The sequence below is a fragment of the Sander vitreus genome, chromosome 11 (genome assembly GCF_031162955.1).
Source record: "Sander vitreus isolate 19-12246 chromosome 11, sanVit1, whole genome shotgun sequence".
Classification (NCBI taxonomy): domain Eukaryota; kingdom Metazoa; phylum Chordata; class Actinopteri; order Perciformes; family Percidae; genus Sander; species Sander vitreus.
In genome coordinates this window covers 23,731,595-23,755,156 of record NC_135865.1, presented here as the reverse complement: position 1 = coordinate 23,755,156, position 23,562 = coordinate 23,731,595, and the positions used below count along the sequence as shown (strand labels likewise).

The 23,562-nt window shown below is 39.0% G+C and overlaps 1 protein-coding gene across 1 annotated transcript; it reads right to left on the bottom strand.

Moving 5' to 3' along the window:
- Positions 1-1,928: 1,928 nt before the first annotated feature.
- Positions 1,929-12,510, bottom strand: sec22a (SEC22 homolog A, vesicle trafficking protein). The gene is made up of 7 exons (XM_078262424.1): positions 12,391-12,510; positions 9,934-10,144; positions 6,577-6,740; positions 6,012-6,191; positions 4,541-4,659; positions 3,408-3,473; positions 1,929-3,055 (listed from the first exon to the last, which is right to left on the bottom strand). Exons 2-7 carry the CDS (start codon positions 10,113-10,115, stop codon positions 2,855-2,857), a joined length of 912 nt encoding a protein of 303 aa, XP_078118550.1. The 5' UTR covers positions 10,116-10,144; positions 12,391-12,510; the 3' UTR covers positions 1,929-2,854.
- Between the last annotated feature and the right edge of the window lie 11,052 nt (positions 12,511-23,562).

The following is a 23,562-nucleotide window of genomic DNA, read 5'->3' as shown; positions in this document are numbered from 1 at the left end:
TCTAATCTTTTTCATAATTGTTTTTTCCCAGCCACAGCAACATGCATCAGATCTGATCAAACGCCTCATTAAGCACCAGCAGTGTTATGATTGTAAGAGCACATTCAATGTTTAAGAATGGATAGCATTGTAATGTCCCAGATTTTTTTAATGTTCCATAGTTGAGCTCAGAGACGGAGTCCTAATACAAGAGTAGCTATGTTTCAAGTGGACTTAATGGCAGCTACAGACCAACCAGATGGCCGACCGTTGGTAGAAAAGGACTGATCAGTCGGCTCCCCCGAGGACCGAATAACATTAGGATAAATCAATGCGTCTTTATGTGCAACAGAAAATAGACAAAATTCAAGCACTTCTGGTCTTATATGCTTTAAATCCAGTGTTCAAATACATTTTCCATTTCACATCAAATCTACTTTTTTCCCAGATCTTAATTTGCTGAATATGACAGACATAATTGTTTACAATATTTGAGTTTTCAAATCATGACTGGGGAACTTCAAAAGGAATATTACACTTGTGTAAAATAAAACATTTAAATGTGAAAACTTTGTACTACAATACATACAATATGTTTTCAGCAGTTCATTCCGAAGTTTAAACACCTGAAAATAATTACATTCACTTTCCATACTTGGATAAACCAGTATAAAATACCTAAATTTCGCTGTTCCTATTTTACACAACACACCCCCACTACACATTCACTGTGACTGCTGTGGAAAAGGAGAATGTGAACACAAACAATCTGAGCCAGTGAAGCTCAATTCAAATCCAATCGAGTCTGAGCCATATTGTGAAAGGAGCTATTAGGTCATATAGGTGTGGTACCGCTGTTGGAAAGCAAAAGAACATTCAGAGAGCATGATGATGAATCATATGAGGCTGAAGTGTTGCAGCAGTCCCCCGGCAGATCTGTAGTGCAGATGCCAGATGGACATGGAGTGGAGCTGCATACTGCTTTTCATTTTTACCTTTAACTTCTTCCAGTGAGAGAGAGAGAGAATTGTTTTTTTTATATTTATGACAATCCTGGCATAACTGTTGAGCTTTTCATGAACAGTGAACAATAAAGGCATGACTCAATTCTCTACCCTTCTCCAGTTGTTATATTGGATATATATATATATATATATTGTTGGAATTGTGCAGGAAGCCAGGAAATAAATTGCCTGAACAAATCTCACACTGCCTAATAACGATGAATGTGGCCTCTCCTGACTGTAATTATGGTAACTGTGAACACTATGATAATATCCATTACACAGGCAAAAGGGTAAGAGGGTGGGTTTTTGTCTTTGTGACGCAGACGGCAACCATGTCGGAACCGGTGGGCTCGGTGGAAGGAAAAGCACGCGGAGATGATACTGGCTGCCTCAGGCTTCGACGTCAGAGCTACACATCTTTACTGCTTCCAACACAAGCCTGTTAATCAACTCACTTGACACTGACATATGCCATCAGGCTGTGTGGGTGTGGAAGTAGGCTATGAATGTTAACAGACTGTCTTCTGGAGCAGGAGTTACTTTGTGACAACTAGATGCGGGTCTGCATGAAGAAAAAAAAAAAGTTGTCACTGACCACGTGACTGAACAATCAGTCAGTAAATAAATAGCTAAATTAACTGTCTACAAAATGACAAATATCTGCAAAACAAGGTAGAATCATTGGCTCCTTATACAGAATACCCCTAAAACTGAAATGAGGGCCACACACACACACACACACACACACACACACACACACGGCAGCATTGCATAGTTTTAAACAAAGACCTAAACCAGAGTCCTGCACCGGTCAGGTGCACACGAGTACATGTGCAAAAAGTGCATGTAACAGACACAAGAAACATGCATGATTACCTGGATGTGGGTGACATAAATGGGAGAGGGAAAAACCAAAAACTGTACAAGAAATTGAAATGAATGTCCAGTCTTGCAGTTTTTTTATGTTCATATTTCCAAGTCATTTTATCAGTCATAAGAGTTCTATGTACAGTTTGTACATAAAATAGAGATCACTGTGTTTAATTTCATCTGTATACTGCTAAACATTTGTTAAGCCTAGCCTAATCCTACATAGGTTGTTGGCTGAGCTTAAGGAAATAATAGGCCTGGGTACCTCAATAATTTTGGGTACAACCAGAAATGTGTGTGTACTGTAGCTCGAGTATCGAAAGCTGTCATTAAATGTATGGTCAAATTCAAAAGAGCAACATACAATGTATCTGATGCGCATCAAAACACCTGGAAATCTGGTATCGAAAGGTTTCGTATTCATACCATGCGTTCCTTGCTACTAAAGTGCAAGTGATGATAGTTTTCCATAACTACTGGGGGCTGATGATGATGATGGTTTTAGCGATGGCATACTCTAGGTTTCCTGTTTTTACTTGATGTATTTTATCATGTTTTCTGTACCTGAGTCTGTGTGCCTACGTCTCTGTGTGTTCTGTTTTACCCGGCTGCAAGATCTATTTCCCCTCAGGGAGAGTATGAGGTTTGCAAATTTGGACACATGCAGGACTCTGACCTAAACTACGGCTGCACTGAAATGAAGTAAAAGCAAATATCTTTATCAGACAATGGTCGGAAGTAGACATCTTCCCAAGTCAACCCCATAAAATTCTTTAATGATTCAGGCAGTTTCCTCCAAGTCCACACTGAGAGCTGTCCACTGGTGCTGTGATGGAGTACTACTGTGGTGCTGCAAGATTTTATGGGTATTCTTCCTGAACTGGGAGGATTGTTTTTTGTTTCCACTTTGTCCTCCGTGCTGTCTCCGCTGTATTTCCAGGACATGTGCGGGACCATCTGACTGAAGGCCATTTTGCTCTTTGTGTTTTTGGTTTTTGTCAGACATTGTAGTCTGGCGCTTTGCCCAGCGGCTGCCTCAGTCTGATCTGCAGGGTCATGAAGGCCCCCACCGCCACATGGAAGAGGATCTGCCACATGTTCCTCAGTTCATACAGATACATGTTGGACAGACAGATGAGTGCAAATGCCAGGAAGGACTTACTGTTCCTCCAGACAGAGAAGTAGGCAAACAGGTAGCACTGAAAGGAGAACAGCAGAAGAATGTGAATGCTGGACACTTTGTGTGACTGACATTGACCAGTGAAATGTTTTCATGATTAATGTCCTACATGGGACAATATGTCTGGTCAGTAAGTAAGAAATCCCATCTGATAACTTTGTTCCCCCCCATCAGTCTACCAATTTGTGGTGCTCCATTTCAAACCAGCAGCTGCACTTACGGAGTTGATGAAAATGTTTTAGAGAAGGTAGTGGGGTGAAAGGCATTGAGCGTTTGCTAATGTTAGTCTAGCTGACAAGCTGCTGAGCTGTAAAGTGCAGGGCTGTTAGTCAGCCAGTGATGGGCTGCTCTTACCGCAGACTATCACTTACCTGATACAGACAGGCTGCTGTGCCAAGGAAAAAGGCAATCACGTAATTAAAGTCTTCATCGTCATTCTGCAGACAGGAAGAAAAGGATTTTTTTTTTATTTTATTTTTTTTTTTAGTACTAGTCATCCATGTCTAGACTAGGCATCATAAAAGCAGTACGACGAGATTATATATATATATATATATATATAATAGAGAAGACCAAAAAAAAGAAGGGGAAAAAATATATATATATTTTTTTTTTTCCCCTTCTTTTTCCATTCAGTCTCATTTAGTTTAATGGAATTTGTGGGGTCATCAAGGAACAGAATGGACAGCATATGGTATGCTGAAAATTCAGGTTAATGGTAATTCTTATTTAGGTTGTTTTTGCCATTATTTCTATCAGTTATAACTATTGCATTGTATGATAATGTTGTGACAATAAAGTTAGATGTGGCAGAAAACACAAGTAGTCTGACAATTAGACAGATGATCTAAACCACTTCAATTGGAGTTGAAACAAAAGTACACGTAATGTCAGTAATACTCCCTCATTGGGTATTTGTAGCTTTTTCTGCTGCTACACTTGGAAATGTCAAAGTCGGTCACCAGTGACTATTGGTTGGTCTTCTAGCCCACTGGTATTCAGGTCACCCCCCATATATCTTTCTGTATTGTATGACTATGTTGTTTTTTTATGTATTGTATACCTTGCTGCATAACCAATTGCCCTCCAGGGACAAAATAAAGTTGGAGTTAATCATCATCAAGTCATTGCACAAGAAAACTGTAAATTATACAGGACAGTAGTTGAGCCAGAAAGTCGCTCTGTAAACTGTGATGGGGGTTTACAACAGACAGTTCGGTAGTCATTTTACAGATAGCTTTATTTTCAAATTTTCTGAAGTTTGACTAACCTGGAAGTTTGTTTAAAACATGTATGATCATCTGACTGCTTGTGTTTCTTGCCACTTGTGACTTTGGTTTAGCAATGTTGTCACGTTCATAGATCTCAGAAGATTAACTTTAGTTTGTTACCAATATGATGGACAGCCAAAACTATGAAAATCAAAACCTAGGTCATAGGAAACCAGACATTCCCTTCAAGAGAAACTGAATCTGTTTGAATGTGATCTCAGTTATGTCCTGACCTGTAGTATACTCTCTATAGCATGGACTCCTCGCAGCAGGTTTAGGCCTCCACAGAGGATACTGAGCACACAGGACACGATGCCTGGGAGAGTCACTGGCTCCAACATCTGTGTGGGAGCTGGAAGAGAGAAAGGACAATATTACAGGCTCAGAAAAATCTGCCTTGACAAATTAACTACAAATACATTAAAAAGAAATCTACTTTCCAAAAGGACAAAACATACATTTTCTGAAATGTAATTATTGATAAAGACTTATATGCAGGATAAAATAATAAATCCTTGAATAGCAATAAAAAGCCAAGCATATATTGCTTTTAAATCTTCTGACTTCCAAAATATTCTGGCACAGTAAAAAGAGTGATGAGTCACTATTATGCGATTAGCATACTTCATCCCTCAGGACAAAATGATTTATGTTCTCAAAAAAACTGGCAAGGGCAACCAACAGAAAGTGAACAAAGCATGGAGAGCTGCCCTGAAGAGGATGTGAGGGGGAAAGACAACAGCTCTAAGTGACCCAAGGTGGCATTGCTTAGCTTGGGGCAGCTGAGGTGTGACGGTGCGTGGAAGACGGTGGTTGTCTGGAGGAGCTGAGGGGTACGAAGGCTGAGCTACAGAGCAGCAGTGGAGCTGTTTGACTAAGTGATGACCACCATGCATTAGTACATTGGTACAGATTTTTTTTACTGGAAAATACAGTTTATAAAAGCAGCAAATTGGTTGATATTTACACAGATTTTATGTTGCTTCCAAAAGTTTCCTGTTGCAAGAATACACAGATCACTGCAGTTTAAAATAATTGTTTATTTTGCCCCTCTAACAGCGAGGGTAGTTTGGGAAATGCTTCACATAATTGAAAGTGAAGAAAAAATTAGAAAACCCAAAATGAACCCTTAATCATTCCTAAAAAGTAATTATTAAAATAAATGCTGCAAAGTGCTAAAAAGTTTTTTTTCTTCTTCTTTTTGTATTATTGGTCTAATTGATTTATAACAAGGTTTCTTTCTGGTTTTCAAAAATATAATATTTTTGTTTTAAGTGAAAATAATGAGTCTCTGATATCGTTCAGCAAGATAACCGTCTACGGAAAGATGGACTTTTTTTTCTTTTACTAAAAATGCACAGATGGGAAAGAATGACTGTACTACACCTTTAAACATTACAAGAAGCATGTGGTTTGATGTGAACTGGTCTAAAGCCCAACAGTTTAAAAAGCGATATAAACAATGATAGGTAAGGCTACAGTATTCTAAGGAAATCACCAGTGACCTGTCAGTCATTGTGTTACAAAGGCCAGTGCTACCGGTCTGAATAGCGCCACGTAATGAGAATAACATTATACGATAACACTTTATTGATCCCCAGAAGGGAAATTAAGTAATTAGCATTATAAAAGCAAACTTATTGTATACATGGATGATGTATGTATGGGGCATGTATATGTGTGTGGCAGCAGCTCATGTCCTACCTATGCCTTTGTATTTAGAGGGCGTGTGAACTGAGAATCCATTAATAGCCTGCAGTTCCTCAGAAGAGAGCTGGTAGGGCGGTCGCAGCTTGATCTCTGTCTGCATGTCAGCCAGGTTGATCTTGGTGGACAGGGAACGCGGGCTGTTGTAGCGCTGTTTGGTCTTCTGGATGAAAGTGTCTGATGGATGGAAGTCAGCACAACAACAAGGTGGTTAATATCACAGGAAATAAAACAAATCTGCTGTGTTAGGATGTTTGCAGGAAATAATTTTATATAGTTATTAAATGCCATTTTAAATGCCAAAAATACAGTTTCCTACATTTCTCAAAATATGTTTTGTTGAGCCCGGGAGAAGGTACCTTGTCCCATTCAGTTTACAAAAAATATATATACATACAGCAAGAGAGAATATTTAAAAAAATATATCATACACATCTTAAAACATGCTTCAACATGAGCCTAATTTTGTAGAGATATTAGTGTGTCTTCTTATTTTGCCATAGATCTTGCCCCCATATTATTAATGAAGCTGAAACATGCTGTGAAATTCCATGGAGCTCACCAAATTCAATAAAGGAGTACGGCCGCACGGCGCTGCTGGTTCTTTTCGTGTCATAGGTGACAATAAACTCCTTCTGTAGCTCGTCCAAGAAGCAGAAGGCCAGCACATTGGGGTAGTTTGCGGTGCACACCATCAGGTATCCAACACCCAGTGCACTCGTAAAACTAAAACACACACACACACACACACACACACTTATTGCTTTTCATGCATGGCACTCTTGACAGAAACCCTGGGAAACTGTAATTAGGACACCAAGCTAAATACAGCGCAGACTATAAAAAAATACAAACAACAACACACAAACAAACAATGGCATTTCATTCTGCTGGTTGCTGGTCTTAATACAGTACAAACACTATGTACGCATATTTGTGCCTAAAACCCACACATTCACAGCTAAGTAAACACAATCCCACATTTACATTCATGTGCACCTCGGCAGACACTATCGTTTGGCCCTTTAGTGTTAATTGATACGCTGAGCACAAATTAAATTCTCCAGATACAAAGACTTCTATATCATCTGAAAAGCTCAGAGCACAATTGAAAGGAACGTCGGTTATCACAGCAACACCTAAATTGATGTGAAACAAAAACGTCAACAAACAGTACAGGCAGATGTGATGATTATCATGTGGCTAGGCAAAGAAACAACATAAGTATAGAATATATCTGAAGAATGAGGGCATTTCTGAAATACCAGCATGTCACTGTGTAGCTGCAGAGCCTCAGAAATCAAGCAAATGACTAACACAAATATCAGAGGGAAGTAATAATGGTGTGGCCTCTAGTTTCACAGCGGTGAAAGCACAGAATCTACTGATGTGTACTGAATATTTCACCTACAGTAAGTAAGTACATGTTAAATGTTTATGTATGCACTAACTTCCTTGTAAGGGTTACTTGCTTGGCAATAAATCATTTTCTGATTCTAAAGTTAATTTATATAGCATCTTTCAAGAGCAGACATCACACAGTGTTTCACAATATAAGACAGAAGAAATAGAAGATTCAAAGGGGATGAATTTCAAAATTTAGGAGCCACAAATTCAAAAGGCAAGGTCTCCTTTAGTTTTATGGCCAGGTGGAAGGAACAACCACTAAGCCCTGATCAGAAGATCTCTGCCACCTACTGGCGACATACGGCAGTAGTAGCTAATCATAAACATCACTGTTGAGTAAAAGATAAAAGAAAGTTTGATTAAGTCCAAAAGGTATAACTGGTATAAATGAGGATGCATTAATATGAGTTACAGCATGAATATCAAAGAATGTTAAGTAGTCTTTGTTAAAAATACTGAAAACGTAAGCCCCTAAATCCTATCAGAAACACTATATACTAAAGCTCTATTAAACAGGGAAGATTTAAGGCTTCAAATAATAAAACAAGAGAAGTTGTGTCAGCTAATGTTACAATGTCATGAGTCATTTTCTTGCACAGGGGCGGTTTTTGGCACGGGCGACCCAGGCAGCCGCCCGGGGCGGCATTTTATCATGAGTCACGAGCGCCACAAGCACTTAAAAAAAAAAATAATAATAAGAAAAAAAAAAAACATCCTCTGCTCCGCGAAGCAGTTTTCTATTATCTATCATTTCACTGTGTGGGGAATTGGCAGATTGGTGCCCCCTGCAGCTGCAGGCGCCCCTGCTTGCTGGAAGTGCTGTGCACAGAAGCTGTGTGTGAGAAGGGGGAAAAAGGAGGGGCGCGAGGGGGACAGTTCACCTCTGCGTCGCAAAGCGGTTCTGTTATCTACCATTGCACTGTGTGGGAATTGGCAAATTGGCGCCCTCCTTGCAGCTGCAGGCGCCCTGCTTGCACCCCCTACTTTCACAATGAAATTGGTGCGGGGAAACGGTGCGGGGAAACGGTGCGGGGCCCGGCGCGAAAGATAAAACACACAGTGACAGGAGAACTCGGAAGTACACAGAGACGGAGCAAGACGAGTCTAAACCTCTCTTTTATGTCAATGATCTAAACGCGAAAATGAAACAAAGTTACTCAAGCGGCTTAAATAAAAGAAAAAAGTGAAAAGAAATGTTTTCGGCAACAGCAGGATCTTCATCAGCTCCCAAGGCTGATGATAGTGGTGGTGGTGTCAGTGTCGGCGGTAGTGACATCCACAGTGAGGAGGAGACACAGGAGGAGAGAGACAGAGACGGAGTGCGAGTAAAACCCTGCAGCAACTCCCCTTAAAACACTTTGCCCCTTGATAAAACTGAGCCAAAAACTGAGTGGTGGACAAAACACTACAACAATAAAAGACGTAAGCATTCTTTACTGTATGATTGATTAGTAGCCTATATAAACGTTGCACATCATGCAAACTTTCTTAATGAGAATTGTAGCTTTTCTATCTGCTTAGGCAGACAAAAACTCATGATAGACCTCTTCAAATTAAAGCACAGGATCTCTTGAAATGATAATATATATATATATATATATATATATATATATATATATATATATATATATAGCTTGTTTTATGATTCATGAGGAGTATACCATTTTATTAATTTATTAATCTTGTTAAATTTGTTATTATTGTATATATTGTTGGCACATTTATGTATATAGTGTATATTTATTTTAAGCTCGAAGGGGGTCTCGTCCTGGGTGTAATTTAATGTAGAACCGCCCCTGTTCTTGCAGAATAATACATAGAATCTCCTCCTGCTTTCATGACATAGACATAACAACAGCTTGGAAAGGGCCCAGAATATCATCCCGGGACCCGGGACTTTATACACCGCGTGCCTCATTCTGACCTTTACTGTCTTTTGACCTTCTTTCTTGGAATGCTTCTGGCTCTCATTGAGAAAAGAGACTCTTATCAAAGGATACTCTGATTGTTAAAATGTTCAGAAAGCTCATTAATGGTTTAGAGTTTCTTTTGGATTCATGTTCTCTGTCTTAATAAGACTAATTAGCTCTTTACAAACAAGTACTTGAGATTTTCAAAGCATCTCCCTGAGCACCAGCGGGGCTTTTAGTTTGACACCTCACATGAGGGCCTAGCTGTCATCACTCATATTAAAAAGCTATTTTCTATCAAAGTTGTGTTAAGAGGGTCAAGAGAGCAGAAAAACTGTCAGCAGGAGATTGTTTAATCACCCCTAGGTGTCAAATCTCTAAAGTTAAATCTCTAAACTGTATTTTGAATATATATGAATATGTTAAATGAATGAATGCAAAGCCATACAAATGCTACTTTTATTTAGCAAATATAAATCATTATCCACAGTTCTCATAACTGGATATCCTTTATTTTTTAATAATGGCTGTTTAATTTATGTGTGAGTTGCATGTAAAGGGTTTCTTCAAAATCACCAATATATATATCCCATATGACCTACTTGACATTGTATGGTCCAGTCTTAAGTGTGCAGCGGTCAGGGAACTGGCTGAGTTTCTTGGAGAGACCCTTGAGGTGCCTCTTGGTTTCCTGAAGCTCTCTGTCCTGCTCATAATCAGTGGATGCAGAGAGGGGCAGGCCATCCCGGACCCGAACCACAGAGGCGAACAACACCATCGACATCTTACAGCTCTGCCAATCTTTCTGAAGCCCTGCAAACAGACATACAAACGGAAGAAAGCTTGTTGAGTGTAGCAATAACATATTCAATATCGAATGTTGTTGTTCAAAACAAGGCTCTTAATTTTGTTCAAATGAAAAAAAGTCCCATCCTTTTTTCGCCCCCTACAAACCATCCTAAATGGGTCAAGCAAAACTCAGTTGTTGCTTTCCAAAGCCTGAAATACAATGTCTCTTCTCTAATCTCCTTTAGTGACTCTTACTCACTGACTCACTTTAGTGATTATTACTTTATTTTTTCTCTTAAAAGAACCCCTATTATGCTTTTTGGATTTTTCCTGCCTTTTAGTATGTTATAGTTTTTTTGTGTATGTTATAGATGTTTAAAGTACAAAAAAAAACAAGTTTCACTGCAAATGAAGCTCTCTCTCCCACAGCAGGCATTTTCTCAACTGCCTGAAAACTTCTTGCATACATTCCTATTTGAAATTCCTCAATTAATGTCATTGATTGAGAAAGCCAGCCCAGTTTTTCCATTTGTGCTACCCATTGGTGCTGCCTGAGCAAGCACAGCCGCCCAGTGGCTTGTTTGAATTTGGTTGACCAATCACAACATTGTGGGCCAGCTGACCAATCAGAGCAAACTGGCCAAGAACTCAGAAAGAGGGCCCTATTCTAATGACGCTTCATGCACCTGCGCCAGAATCCACTTTTGCTAGTTTAACAGCGGAAAAAAGGGTCTATGGTTCAGAAGGGTTGTACTTAGTGTCTTAATTAATCATAGTTGTGTTTTGGGTGCAACATGCAATAAACCAGAGTGTCATCTCCCATTCCCTTTAAAAGCCAGGCGCATTTGTACCTTGGCACATTGCTATTCTGATGGCGGATTTGCTAAACAGGAAGGAGAGATTTTCAGGAGAAGCAACTGATCTGCTTGTGCGAGAACTGAAAGCGCGCGAGCAGATCATATAATACTATTTCACATTGTGATATTTTATTTTTAATCTTTTGCATGTTTGTGTGCTGCTGCGCATCCCTGTGTGTATAACAACCATAGTGTGGCACGCTGTGCACAGCCTAGGCGCATTTTACTAATGCGCTGTTAAAATAACAATGAAATACTGCGCTACTGACTTTAGACCAGGGTTTTGTTGGTCAATGGCGTGATCACTTTCCGCTGCCTGAAGATAGCAATATGCCAAGAATGCACCTGAACACACCTCCTCGTAAGACCAGCACGCCCATGGGCTCAGGTGCGTTTGCTATTTAAACGACGTGTGCGCTGGACGGGAAATTGACAACTACGTCTGTCTTAAACTAGCAAAGACACTTGCGTTGGGCTTTGCGCTGCGCCGGGTGCAAGATAGGGCCCAGAGTGTTTCAGGTGGACACACTGGAGCAATGGGCAGTATGAGAACCATGTTCTTTGAACATCAAAGCATGTAAACCTATTCTAGTAGAACCCAAACCTATAATTATATGCTGAAAAGGAGTATAATAGGGGCTTTTTAAAGTTGCTTGTTAACAAACTCAATCATTGTTTTACAGTACAAGAAACATTTATTTTAACAAGTTCAACTCTGTGCTCTCAGATTTCAAAGAGCTGAATGACCTCTCCAAATTAAAATACTCATGGGAGAAGAGACAGGGTATATGCTGCTTCCAATATGTATCATCAATATGCCACAACCTGAGGGACAGTGAATGACACACACACACACACACACACACACACACACACACACCAATCTTAATTTTGTGTTAATGTTCATATTACTGTTTATTGTGCACTCTCCAAATATTTGGACACATTGTATGTTGTTGCTTTGGAAACATTGTTATTGAAACTCTCAATAAAAAAATGTATTCGACTGCATTTAATTTAATTGAAAAGACGTTTATGCTAACTAGCTAACGTTATGAGCAGCGGGTCCGTAGCTAAGGAGTAACTTTATTTACATCTGTTGACATAGCTAGCTACAACTCAGCCGAACGCTTGGCGCATTAGTTAGCTACAAGGTTCGTGTTTTCTACAGTATTTCTGAAATGTAAGCTGCCATTTCACAGTATAAGCTACACCAGACCGGCCAGGTTAGCCAGCTAGCCACCGTTAGTAGCTTATTCACCTACATTTTCTTCCAGCTAACGTAAGCAGGCTAGGAAGCTAACAGCTGGCTTCTACTCTAACAGTAGCTATTAGCTAGCAAGCCTAAACAAAACACACACGTCTGGCAAACTGAGGATAGTCAGTTGAGTATTAAGTATTATTAATACCTACCCAAACGAGTGTAGCATCATGTGGACATCTGTGATAAGCAGTATGCAGCTATGAAACTGTGCAGTGAGCAGGGGGCGGCTAGCAACAGACAGCGTTGATGATTCTTTACGTTTACGTGGCTTTTTCGCTGTGCATTTTGGGTAAACAAAACCTCTCCTCAGCATCACAGAAAAAAACAAAGATGCTCTGTAGTGATCATCAGGAAAAAGAACTATTTGGACATATTTTTGATTCCCAGTTGAACTGAATGAATTCATATTAAATTCTAAAATAGATAGCCTACTATCCCTATACTGCTTCCTCTGCATAAAAGTGTCAGTTTCTCATTTATTTGTATACCCACATACACACCTAAATTCATTGTTTGATCACATCATTGTTCTTATTTGGTACATTCACAATGCCATGATTTTCCAGCATCTACCAAATATAAATGTTTGTGTTAAACTAAAAAACTTTTATAATTCTTTCCCTAAAATCTCTTAAAATCTCTTATTTTATGTCCGATATTGATTTTTGCTTATTATATCATATATTTCTTATTACTTTAACAATACACATCTGATTCTTAACTCAAAGTCAATTTAAAAAGCTTGAGTTTTAGTCACATTTTTATCTGGGGAGATGAGTGACCAGAACATAAAACAAAATATGAAGAAACAAGAGTAACAGTGATAGTTGGTAAAAGAGATCATGCATTATAACAAAATACTACTAAATAAGTACTATTTACAGTCCAACAGTGGTGGAATGTAACTAAGTACATATACTCAAGTACTGTACTACAAATTTGAGGTACTTGTACTTTACTTGAGTCTTTTCTTTTCATTCCACTTTCTACTTCTACTACATTTCAGAGGGAAATATTGTACTTTTTACTCCACTACATTAATCTGGCAGCTTTAGTTAGGCTACTAGTTACTTTACAAATTAAGATGTTTGCACACAAACACATGGTTTATAAAATACAATGTTTTATCATAAATTAAACAACCCAATAACAGTAACATTGTCAATGCAGGACTTTAATTGTAACAGAGTATTTTTTACAGTGTGGTATTAGTACTTTTACTTAAGTAAAGGATTTGAATACTTCTTCCACCACTGCAGTCCAACATGGGTTGTAGACAGTAAATTGTGTGCTACTGCAGTATATATCTCTTCAACTGAGCCGTTACAGTTTTTCTTGATTGCTTTGACACAGCAGTCAACTCAAACTCCACATTTTTCAAAGAAGTTAACACACAGGCCGAAACAGTGGCACTCATGGTCTAAATGACACATTTTGTTTGCAAAAGGCTCTAACCGTGCCAAAACAATTAAAATATGCAACAAAAGCAAATTGTGCCTTCAAACAACACAACTTGCAAACAAGTGTATGAGCTCTTCCAATCAACCATTACACAGGGGACAACAAAATACTAAATACAGCACTCAGTGCGAATCAGTGCACCATTGCTTGTCATTGTAGCCTATTACTGTACGTAGCTTTCATGCCAGTGACATTTGTTGGCAAATTTGCCTTCTTGCAAAGAATTGGATCCAGAATCAGAAATGCTTTGATTCAAATTTTATTGATTCCATTGATCCTTATTTTGAAACTGTGGCTGAAAACTGAAATGCTGTACATATTACACAAATACGGTGGCCGACAGGGGCAAACGCCCTGCAACTTAAGAAAATACACACAAATAGACAAAACACAAGCAAATTAAGAAAACAACTTCATTAATTTGACAACACATGCGCAGCATTCAGCAAACGCTCTGCAAATACACACAACACAATTAGATAAACGCGCTGCAAATATGAAACGATGCAAAAAGAAAAGCACATAAACCCAGAAAACAAATGCAACAAAAAAACGCAGCATCCAGATTACACAACAGAAGTTCTCCAGACCTCTAGAGGGGGCAGCTAGTGGAACAGCTGGATTTTCGACCCCATGGGGTGAGAGCGATCTGCCTTTTTATTAGAGTCGGGTATGGCTGCAGCCTGGAGAACTCCATAGACTGTATATTAAATTCATATTATTATTATTATTATTATTATTAATAATAACATAATGTATTAGTAATGTACAGTCTATGCTCCCGTCTCATGCCCTCCCGGTTGGTGCCGTCCCCAAGCTTCGGCTTTTCAAAATAAAAGCTTGCGTCTGGTCCGCTATGTGTTTGTACTTTGGTGTTTTGGATGTTTGTGAACTAAACAGTACGGCAATCATGCTAATGAATACAAAAACTTTTTCAGCAGATGCCTTACAACACGTTGGAGTTAGTAACGCAGTTTTGTGTTTATATGTGCGAGCGGGATTTATTCAGATTGATAAATCCCACGGTAAATTGGCTGGTTTACTAAACAGGGAGGGACTAGAAATCCTGTCTGTTTTTTGTATTTCAAGAGCGAATTGCTCCACAATATGAATACAGATTGATCACTTATTTTGTTGATAACCGTTGTTGTATAATCACAATATTACACTTGAGGAGGCCTATATTATATGGTGCCGAAAATGTATCAGCTAAAAAATTGTAACCGAACTTTTACATTCGGCACCCCATATATACTTCAGTAATGCGCCTTTCGGACCTCGAAATGAAACCCTCTCATGTAATATGGCTTAAACAAACGTCAACATTAAACGCTGATGCAGTTTTAAATGTTTTTACAACGAGTTTACAGATGTCTCTGCTGATTGAGTATCTCCTGTGACCTGAGCCGAGACACACCCACCAAACGACAGAAAACATATCTCAAACATAGACTTAATATTTACAGTCTCTCTCTCTCTCTCTCTCTCTCTCTCTCTCTCTCTCTCTCTCTCTCTCGGCTCTAGCCCTTTGGTTGCCCTAGACGAGATTGAGTTTTGCGCCCCCCAGTCTCGCAGTGCCAGATCTCCACAGTGCTGTGTCAGCGATAGAGTACCAATGTATATACATTTTACTTGCATGTAAGTTAGATGGCATCAACATTTGGTCTAATCATAACTGGTCTGGCAACCCAAAGGCCAGTGTTTTGTTTGCATGGTGACTTATGATGGGGGGGGGGGGGGTCTGGGGGTCCTCATTTCCTGCATTCAGGTGAATTTTTATGCACCTATTTCTACATTTTTCTGAATCAATTTATGCTGTAAATATCTTTATGTAAAGGGAAACATAGATTACAATCCAAATATAAAACATAATGGAATATATTGCAGTAAGGCTCTCAGGAAATCTGTATTGCTTTCATCTATTTATTCTCCTTTGGATCAACTTTTCTAATTATATCTGAGTCAGCACACATGTACAGGCTACATGAATCCATTTTAAAGAATTAATAAACCCCTGGACTGTAATATTTCAGATGTGTTTGAGCAATATTTCTACTCATGTTCAAAACTTTGTGCACATTCAAAATATATCTCATCTGTGCTCTCTGAGATTTGGAGGAGTCGTGATATTTTGAGAAAAATAAAGTGATAATAGGCTATTACAAGAATGAAATCACAATATTTCAGAAAATAATCCACCTGCACCACAGTCTGCTGTGCATTACGTGATTGCTCTGCTGAGACGGTAGATCTCAGACCGTCTGACAGACTCAGAGCCCCGTTTGGGTCTCTGGTCTCTGAATGAGATAAAGTTTAGGGAAGTGGCTGAACGCTGCTCTACATCGGAGGTGGAAAACCTAAACTTAGACCTACTGCAGAAATACACAGAGCACAAACGGGACACATCTACCGCAGCATGCCCACAGCAGAGCGCGTCCTTTATAAACCTGAAGCTCGTCTCTATTTTTACAGCGAGAGTGGACGCTAAGCGACGCACAGGTCTGCTTCAGAGCTCCGTGTGGCTGAGGGGGCGCCCTAGGATGATCATGTTTAATAAACATGTTTTATTTCGCATGTCATTCTAATTCTATTATTAATGAGAATTAGACCTAAGGGCGACACGGCGCCCCCAACACATTTGACGCCCTAGGCAATCGCCTAGTTCGCCTATAGCAATCGCCGGCCCTGCTCAGAGCTGTATAGGCGACGACACAAGTCCGAGGTCGTACAGAGACCTCGGACGCAAAACTATGCTGTGGAAGCATATTTCACCATAATAGGCATGCCAGCTGTGTAGATTATTGTAGCCTCTTAATTAAATCATTCAGGTTTGTTTTAGCTATGTGAAATCAACATATATATATATATGTCTCCACTGAAATATAATCCTATGTTAGATTTTTTCTCAGTTACTTTGGTGCATTTGTCAAATCATAATTGCATTTGCACAACAGTGAGTGCATTTCTTAAAACAATTGGTGTAAACTGCACCGCATAGTGACTGACCTGAAAAATCGTGTATCTTGCTGGAAATCTTTTGTTTGTGTCCAAAGCGAGTATTTATGAATCAAACTGACAAGTCCTTACGCCATTGTTTATACCAAGATAGTGAAACTGCTTTGTATGTATGTAGTTGTCCATATTTAACAGTTCACTCTGGAAGTATGGTCTAATGAACAATGCACATGAAAGGGAGCACTATTCCCTATGTGACAAAGTTACACATTATTGTCATCTCTGATCTGAGAAATGCGCCAAAGCAACTGAGAAGAACTGTAGCCTACTGTTGTGAGCTGCGAAAACCAAATACCAAGTTGATTATACAGCTCCATACAGGTATTTGTAGGATATATTTGTATTTTTTATAAAAAAATAAAAAAAAATAATTTATACTCTTATTGATCCCCAATGGGGAAATTATAATTTACACTCGGTTGTTATTACACAATAATAATATTGTATTTGTATGTTTATATGATGTAAAATATGTTTGGACTGATTGACACAAGTCATGTTCATTTTCATTGAAGTTCACATATAGGTATATAGGTAGGTATATGGCCTTTACACAGAATAACTAGCCATTTCCAAATGTGTAAGCTCCAGTTTTGGAGGAATTAATTGCACATATGCATTAAACAAAGTGTTTTCCAGAGAATGAATGATGCATGTATGAATGTAGGCTCATATCTTAGCTTTATTATACCCAACTGCAATGACTGCAGACCTCTTACTTAAGTATATAAACATGCAATGACAAATAGTGTTGAAATGCAACATTTTATTTAGAAATGAAAATAATCCACACGTCTTCATCTATTTAGAGGAGTGTAAGAGAAGGTGGAAGAACCTAAGGGACAGATACATAAAGGAGAGGAGACAAAAAAGTGGTGCAGGGGCAGACTCGGAAGTGCTTTTCCATACTGTCTTGTCTGGAGCCACACGTCAGGGAGAGACAAATAGCCAGACGCTCCGTTGTAGAAATGGGCTTTCGGAATGTTGTTCGCATCCGGGAAATCGTAGGCCCGACTCTCATCAGCAGACTGTCAAATTGCTCCCTGTTGAGCTGAAAGTACCCCTGGAACCGGTCACAGTGAATGCGGAGCTCCTTCCCCCAACTGCTCTCTGGACCTGAGGGTCTCGTGCACCCACAACCTTCTTCCTGCTGCCTTCCTCCGTCTTCTCCTCACAACCAGGGCAAGTGCCGAGGCTTTCTTTTGTTTCAAAGACAGAAACATCGTCTCCACCAAATCACTACTGTGTATCCACAATGTCGCATGTACTGCACGTCTGATGTAAACACCGGACGCAGACGTGACGTGCATTCAAATATTGGCGCATGTGTGACATAAATTTGCGCTGAGCCCGGCGGCAAGCACAACAAATATAGTTGGGAATAGGACAACCCATAGACAGTATATAAGAATGGACCAACAGATCCCGTTGCTCTGGACGGAGACCAGTGAAGGCCATTAGAAGCACTTTTCCGGTGATGGCTGAGCGTTACTGTGCAGCCTCCAACTGAGAGAGACGACGTAAATGTGACGTGAGCAACCTGTCTGAAAGTTGGAAGTCTTCTGGTAGCTGTGCCAAGAGAAATCTCAATCATTCCCAATCTTTCAGAGACGGAGAGCGTAGGTATATGGAAGGAGATAACATGGACACAGGCTAATTACTGCTAACTAAAATGTTAGTTAACATTAGTAATTAAACTTAAACAGCTAATGTGAGACGAAACTGCCTGCGAGCTTCTCCTGTACTATACGGTAATTCCTCTACTATGCGACAGTAAGTCGCGTGGTTATGACACAATCGTTAGCCTATTTTTACAAAAACGTCTGCTACGAAGCCATAATATGAGGTACAAGGTAATGGAGCCTTTTATACATTGTCGTGTTTCTTTAGAAATAAACAACGGACAAATAAAGTCTTTAAACGCTTCAGATGTAAAGTTATTCGCTGTCAAAGTGACGTCAAAATGAATGCCAGTCAATGGAATGCTAACGCCGGGTGATCGCTTTGTAGCATCAAAATGGCGCCATAGGAGGTTCGAGCTCTGAAGTGAAGCTCACCCCCTTGGGACAACCTAGCGGCGAGCGCAGCGCATGCCGCGTACAATGTGAAACGGTCTTTAGACCTCTTCCATCCATGTCGGCAAAGAAAAACACAGACGCTGCACCTTTAAGGCCTGCAGACTGATTGCCAATTGAAAATTTGTGTGAAGGAGTGTCAAACAGGTGCTTCATTGATTTCATACTTATGTAGTTTCTAATAGTTAGGAATAGATGGTTTCTGTTTGGTTACCATAGCTAAAACAATGAAGTTTGGACTGCCTGAATGACATCCGTGTTAACTGTTCTGCAAAAGGGTGGGGGAAATGTGTCAATCCAATGAGAAAGGGTTAACACATTTGCAAGAGGTGTCTTCTGCTCTGCTGAGACAGTGATGATGAAAACCGAGTGGATCCCAGTTTCTTTAAGCAGGTCAAAGCAATCATGAAAAACTGTAATATAATATTCATGAGCTTGTTAACGTTATGATAGATACTATGTTTCATCATTTAAATTTTCATTTTATTTTGGTTACATTTTATTCTCTCCTCTCTACTTGCTCCAGTTGCTACTTTCCCACTGAAAGCTGGCAAAAATTAGGCCTTCTCCCAAGCATCTAATTTTCTTTTATGTTAAAATTAAAATAACATGAAAAATGAATAATGCGTACCCAGAGCCTGCCAAGCTTTAGTGCGCCTCTCAGACCTGAAATAGGCCATCCTCTGGCATCAGCATTTTTTCCTATTTTCACACATTTCCTGTTAGAATATGGAATAAAACTGTAGCTAGAGGAAATGAAAACAATACAGAGATGGTTAGTGGCTTCATCCTTCACACATACCCATGTAATCTCCCCAAAAGCCCAGGCAATGTGTCAGCCTAAAGGGGCCTCCTCAGTACCCTCAATGTGTGTGTGTGTGTGTGTGTGTGTGTGTGTGTGTGTGTGTGTGAGATAAAGACAGACACGCAGAGTGAAAGTGGATGATGGATGTCTGCTGCTGCTGACAAGTTGATGAATAGCCACAGGTCTCAGCAAGTGTTTAGTGCAGAGGGTGTCAGGTGTGACGAAGATAGTGACACTGTCTAAACAGAGGTGCAAACACATCAGCATTCAAATGCATCAGCACCAATTGTCTCTTTCTCAGGATGTCATCATTATATATTTCAACTTTGAGCTTAGCAATTCTTGATAAGTATGACATATTTAAAAATATACCCATAGCTACTGCAGAACATTTTCCTCAACTGCAGGATTTTGACTTTTTTTACAGGAAATTCATGAAATGTGATTTTTAAGGACCACCTGTCTTGAGTAAGAATCAATTTAATAAGTATATTTTAATATTAACTAAAAGTCTGAAGCCTCAGTAGTTGTCATTGAAGACTGCAATGTTCATTACACCTAACCATTAAAAGTGTTGGACAGACCAAGCAACATACTGGCAATAACACTAAGTTTGATCTCATTGTGGTGCTAAAAAGAAGCTAATGGGGTCATGAGAATCCAAAGATTTTATATTGTGAGGAGTGTGAATATGCCTAGCAAAATCACTAAGAAACACCCTCTAAGGAACATGAATATCCAAATCCAATTTCATTCCAATATGTCCTAGCTGATGACCTATCTTTCTACTCTGGACCAAAATGCAACTAACAGAAAACTGGCAATGCACATTGATCTGATATATTTCATCTGTTTAAATTAGGTTAGAAGAGCCATTATTAAAAGGAAAACTCAACTGTTTTCCAAGATTGTTTTAGTAGTCATGGGGAGTACTATGAAAACAGTTGTGTTCTGCTGCTCTGGAGGAGGTATGTGAACTTAAATCTGGTGAAAACCCTGTTATAGCAGCATACGAATGTCCGTGGTGGAAGCATTCGTTCAACAATCTCATATGGGTGTAATAACGGGGTGTCCACATAGTTTTGGCTTGGAGACTACACACCTAACAGAGAGCCTGCATTGCAAAGTTGAGGCTTAGACTTTGAATGACATGGTCATTTAGTAGGCAGTGTGGGTCTTACCCTATAAAATGCATTATGGGAAATGTATCACAGCCTCTGCTGCACCAGATTTGATCATTCTTTTTAAATAAGTCTCTTGAGAACTCCATCATGGAGTAGAGTGCTTCAAATATAGATTTTTTTCTCTCGTGTTGTGCTGCAAGTATTTAGCTTTAAAAAACAAATCAACATTACAGTATTTGTGAGAATCAACAACAGAAGCTAATTTAAATAAAGTTGTAATAGTTATTATATCAAACTATGTTGACACTTGAGTAATATTAAAAATAAATTATTGAAGTCCATTTGATGGTGGTGTCAATTATATGAAAGTGGTGAATGATATAGCATCTTCAGTATGGGGAAAATGGGGTTCTTGAACAGAATTCACCATAAATAATTATTAAATAATACATAATGGACAATAAATATGTATCAGCTGTTCACATGTAGTTCACATGTAAATTAAAGTTGTATAGCCTTCAGGGCATAGCTGACTGTGGCCAAATTAGATTCACTACACAGAAAGCATTCCATTTTTATCTTAAAAGGTTGTTTCCATCAGAAACACTCAAACAACAGTCAGTTACTATTTGACAATTGTCATATGGGTTTCCGTAAATCCAGTTTGCATCAATTTGCAGAAACATCTATTGATGTTGTTTGGTAAGAAGCTATTCATTTAAAGCCCTGTTCATTTTCCTTTGATGGTTTCACAAGTCAATCAAGGGTAAACATCTGACATTTTCACGGTACAGTTGGATGGATTTCCTAAACTATAATTTACAGATTTTTATCAACATCATAAAAGGGATGTCTTTCTACTCAGTGTTGACTGGCAGCTCCAATGAATAGCACAGAGTGAACATATGGATCTTTCAGCAAACGATGCAAATCATTTTGATTACTGCCTCATGAGAATCGAACTAAAGAAAATCTTTATCTCTCCCAAGCAGAGACTCAAAGGTCTATTTTTTTCCTTCACTTGTGGCGTTTAACCAATTAGTCTGTACCGTTGGCATGTTGAATAGCAAAACAATGACAGGATACAGTACAGAAAAGACAAAAACAACAGGGAGTTGCTTTTTAATGATGCTTCTGAAGAAAGGTAGGGCCATGTGTGGGCTTTTGTGCTGCGTGTGTGTGTGTGTATATATATATATATATATATATATATATATATATATATATATATATATATATAACATAATGATGACACAAAGAAGCAGAGGTTCGGTAGAGGACGGGCAGAGGGGATGAAGGCAGAGTGCAGATTGACGTCACGGAGATAAACGGCCCAAACACAATTATCCATAAAGGGAAAATGGTTTCTGCCAAGGTGCTTGAATCCGACCAGACCTTGACTTTGTATTAACAACCCTCTGCCCTCAATTTCTTATGCTCATTTTAAAACAGGTACAATGTTTCTCCTTCTCCAAGAAAACCCACAAAGAAGCAATGAAGCAATGCAAAACAGGGAAAAAGTTCCTCACCCCTTTGAAAATCCTCTAAAGCTAAATTGCGATTGAGAGGGTATTTCTGCCTGTGCTCACAGGCATTAATCAGTCTGATATGGCTCAACACTGCATTTGTCCCAACAACAGCACTTTCTAAGCAGACAGCATGACCTATAGACTGCAAACACTGAACACAAAAAACATCACTCTAAGTCACTCTTCAGCTTAGAGAAAGCCTCAAAGTGGGTGCAATGAGGACGGAACTCCACACAGGTTTCCCAGGATCTTGATCCTAAAAGTAATAATTTAGAATATTCAACATGGTTGTCAACTTGGAAATGCAGATGAAAGATTTTCACTGACGTCACTGAGAGTCACTTTTAGGTCCAGTTCCATTTTTCATAATGAAGTCATCATTGTCAGATCTGCTGATTGGTCCATTTGTTGTTCATCTGAGATAAATGTCGGAATAAACAAAAACTGCTTTCACCAGGATTGTCCATCAGCTCAACAAACAGACAAGGTCAACTTCTATTTATTTTATCGTGCCAGCAGCATAGCCTCGTGTTGCTGGTGTATCTTAAAATAACATTTAAACATGTTCTCATGCTCTGGATATATTCTTCAGTGCTGTGTCAAGGAACACATCGTATGTATGTCTACTGTGTCTACTTTTGCTATATGGAATTTTAACAGTGTTTTCTAACTTTCAACACAGGAAGAGTCTCACACTAAAACACTGGTCATGAAAGTTACAGTGGTAACAAAGGCACTAAAAATGACTGTAATAATGTTGAAACTATTTTCTATTATTTCTCTTTTTCACCTTTATTTTATTATTTTTAGTGTTGGTCCATTACTAGTACATCTGTTTTAGAAAAGTTGTTTATTCTTAGTAATCCCATCCATTTCCCCAGTAGACAAAACTAAGACTGGAGTCTACAGCCACACTAGCTGTTCTATATTAACAGAGCAGAGCTTTGAGCTATAAATGTTGCATGCAAACTTGTTCATAATGACAATAACATGTTTACCATCTTAGTTTAGCATGATAAGAACAAAGTACAGCTGAGGCTGGTGGGAATGTCATTTCCTCTGCAGCTATTGTCATAAACCAAGTATTGGATAAATAAATTTTTACCTAATTAGATGGAAAGTCAGAGGATCACCAGTTATTACAATTTATGTTGCGGGGGGGGACGACATGAACGTGTGTAGCAAATGTCATGGCAATCGATCCAATAATTGTAAAGTCATTTCGCTGTAGATGAAAGTGGTGGACTGAACAACTAACCATAATTCCCATGCCTAGAACCACACCCCTAATGTGGTTAAAAAAAAAAAAAAA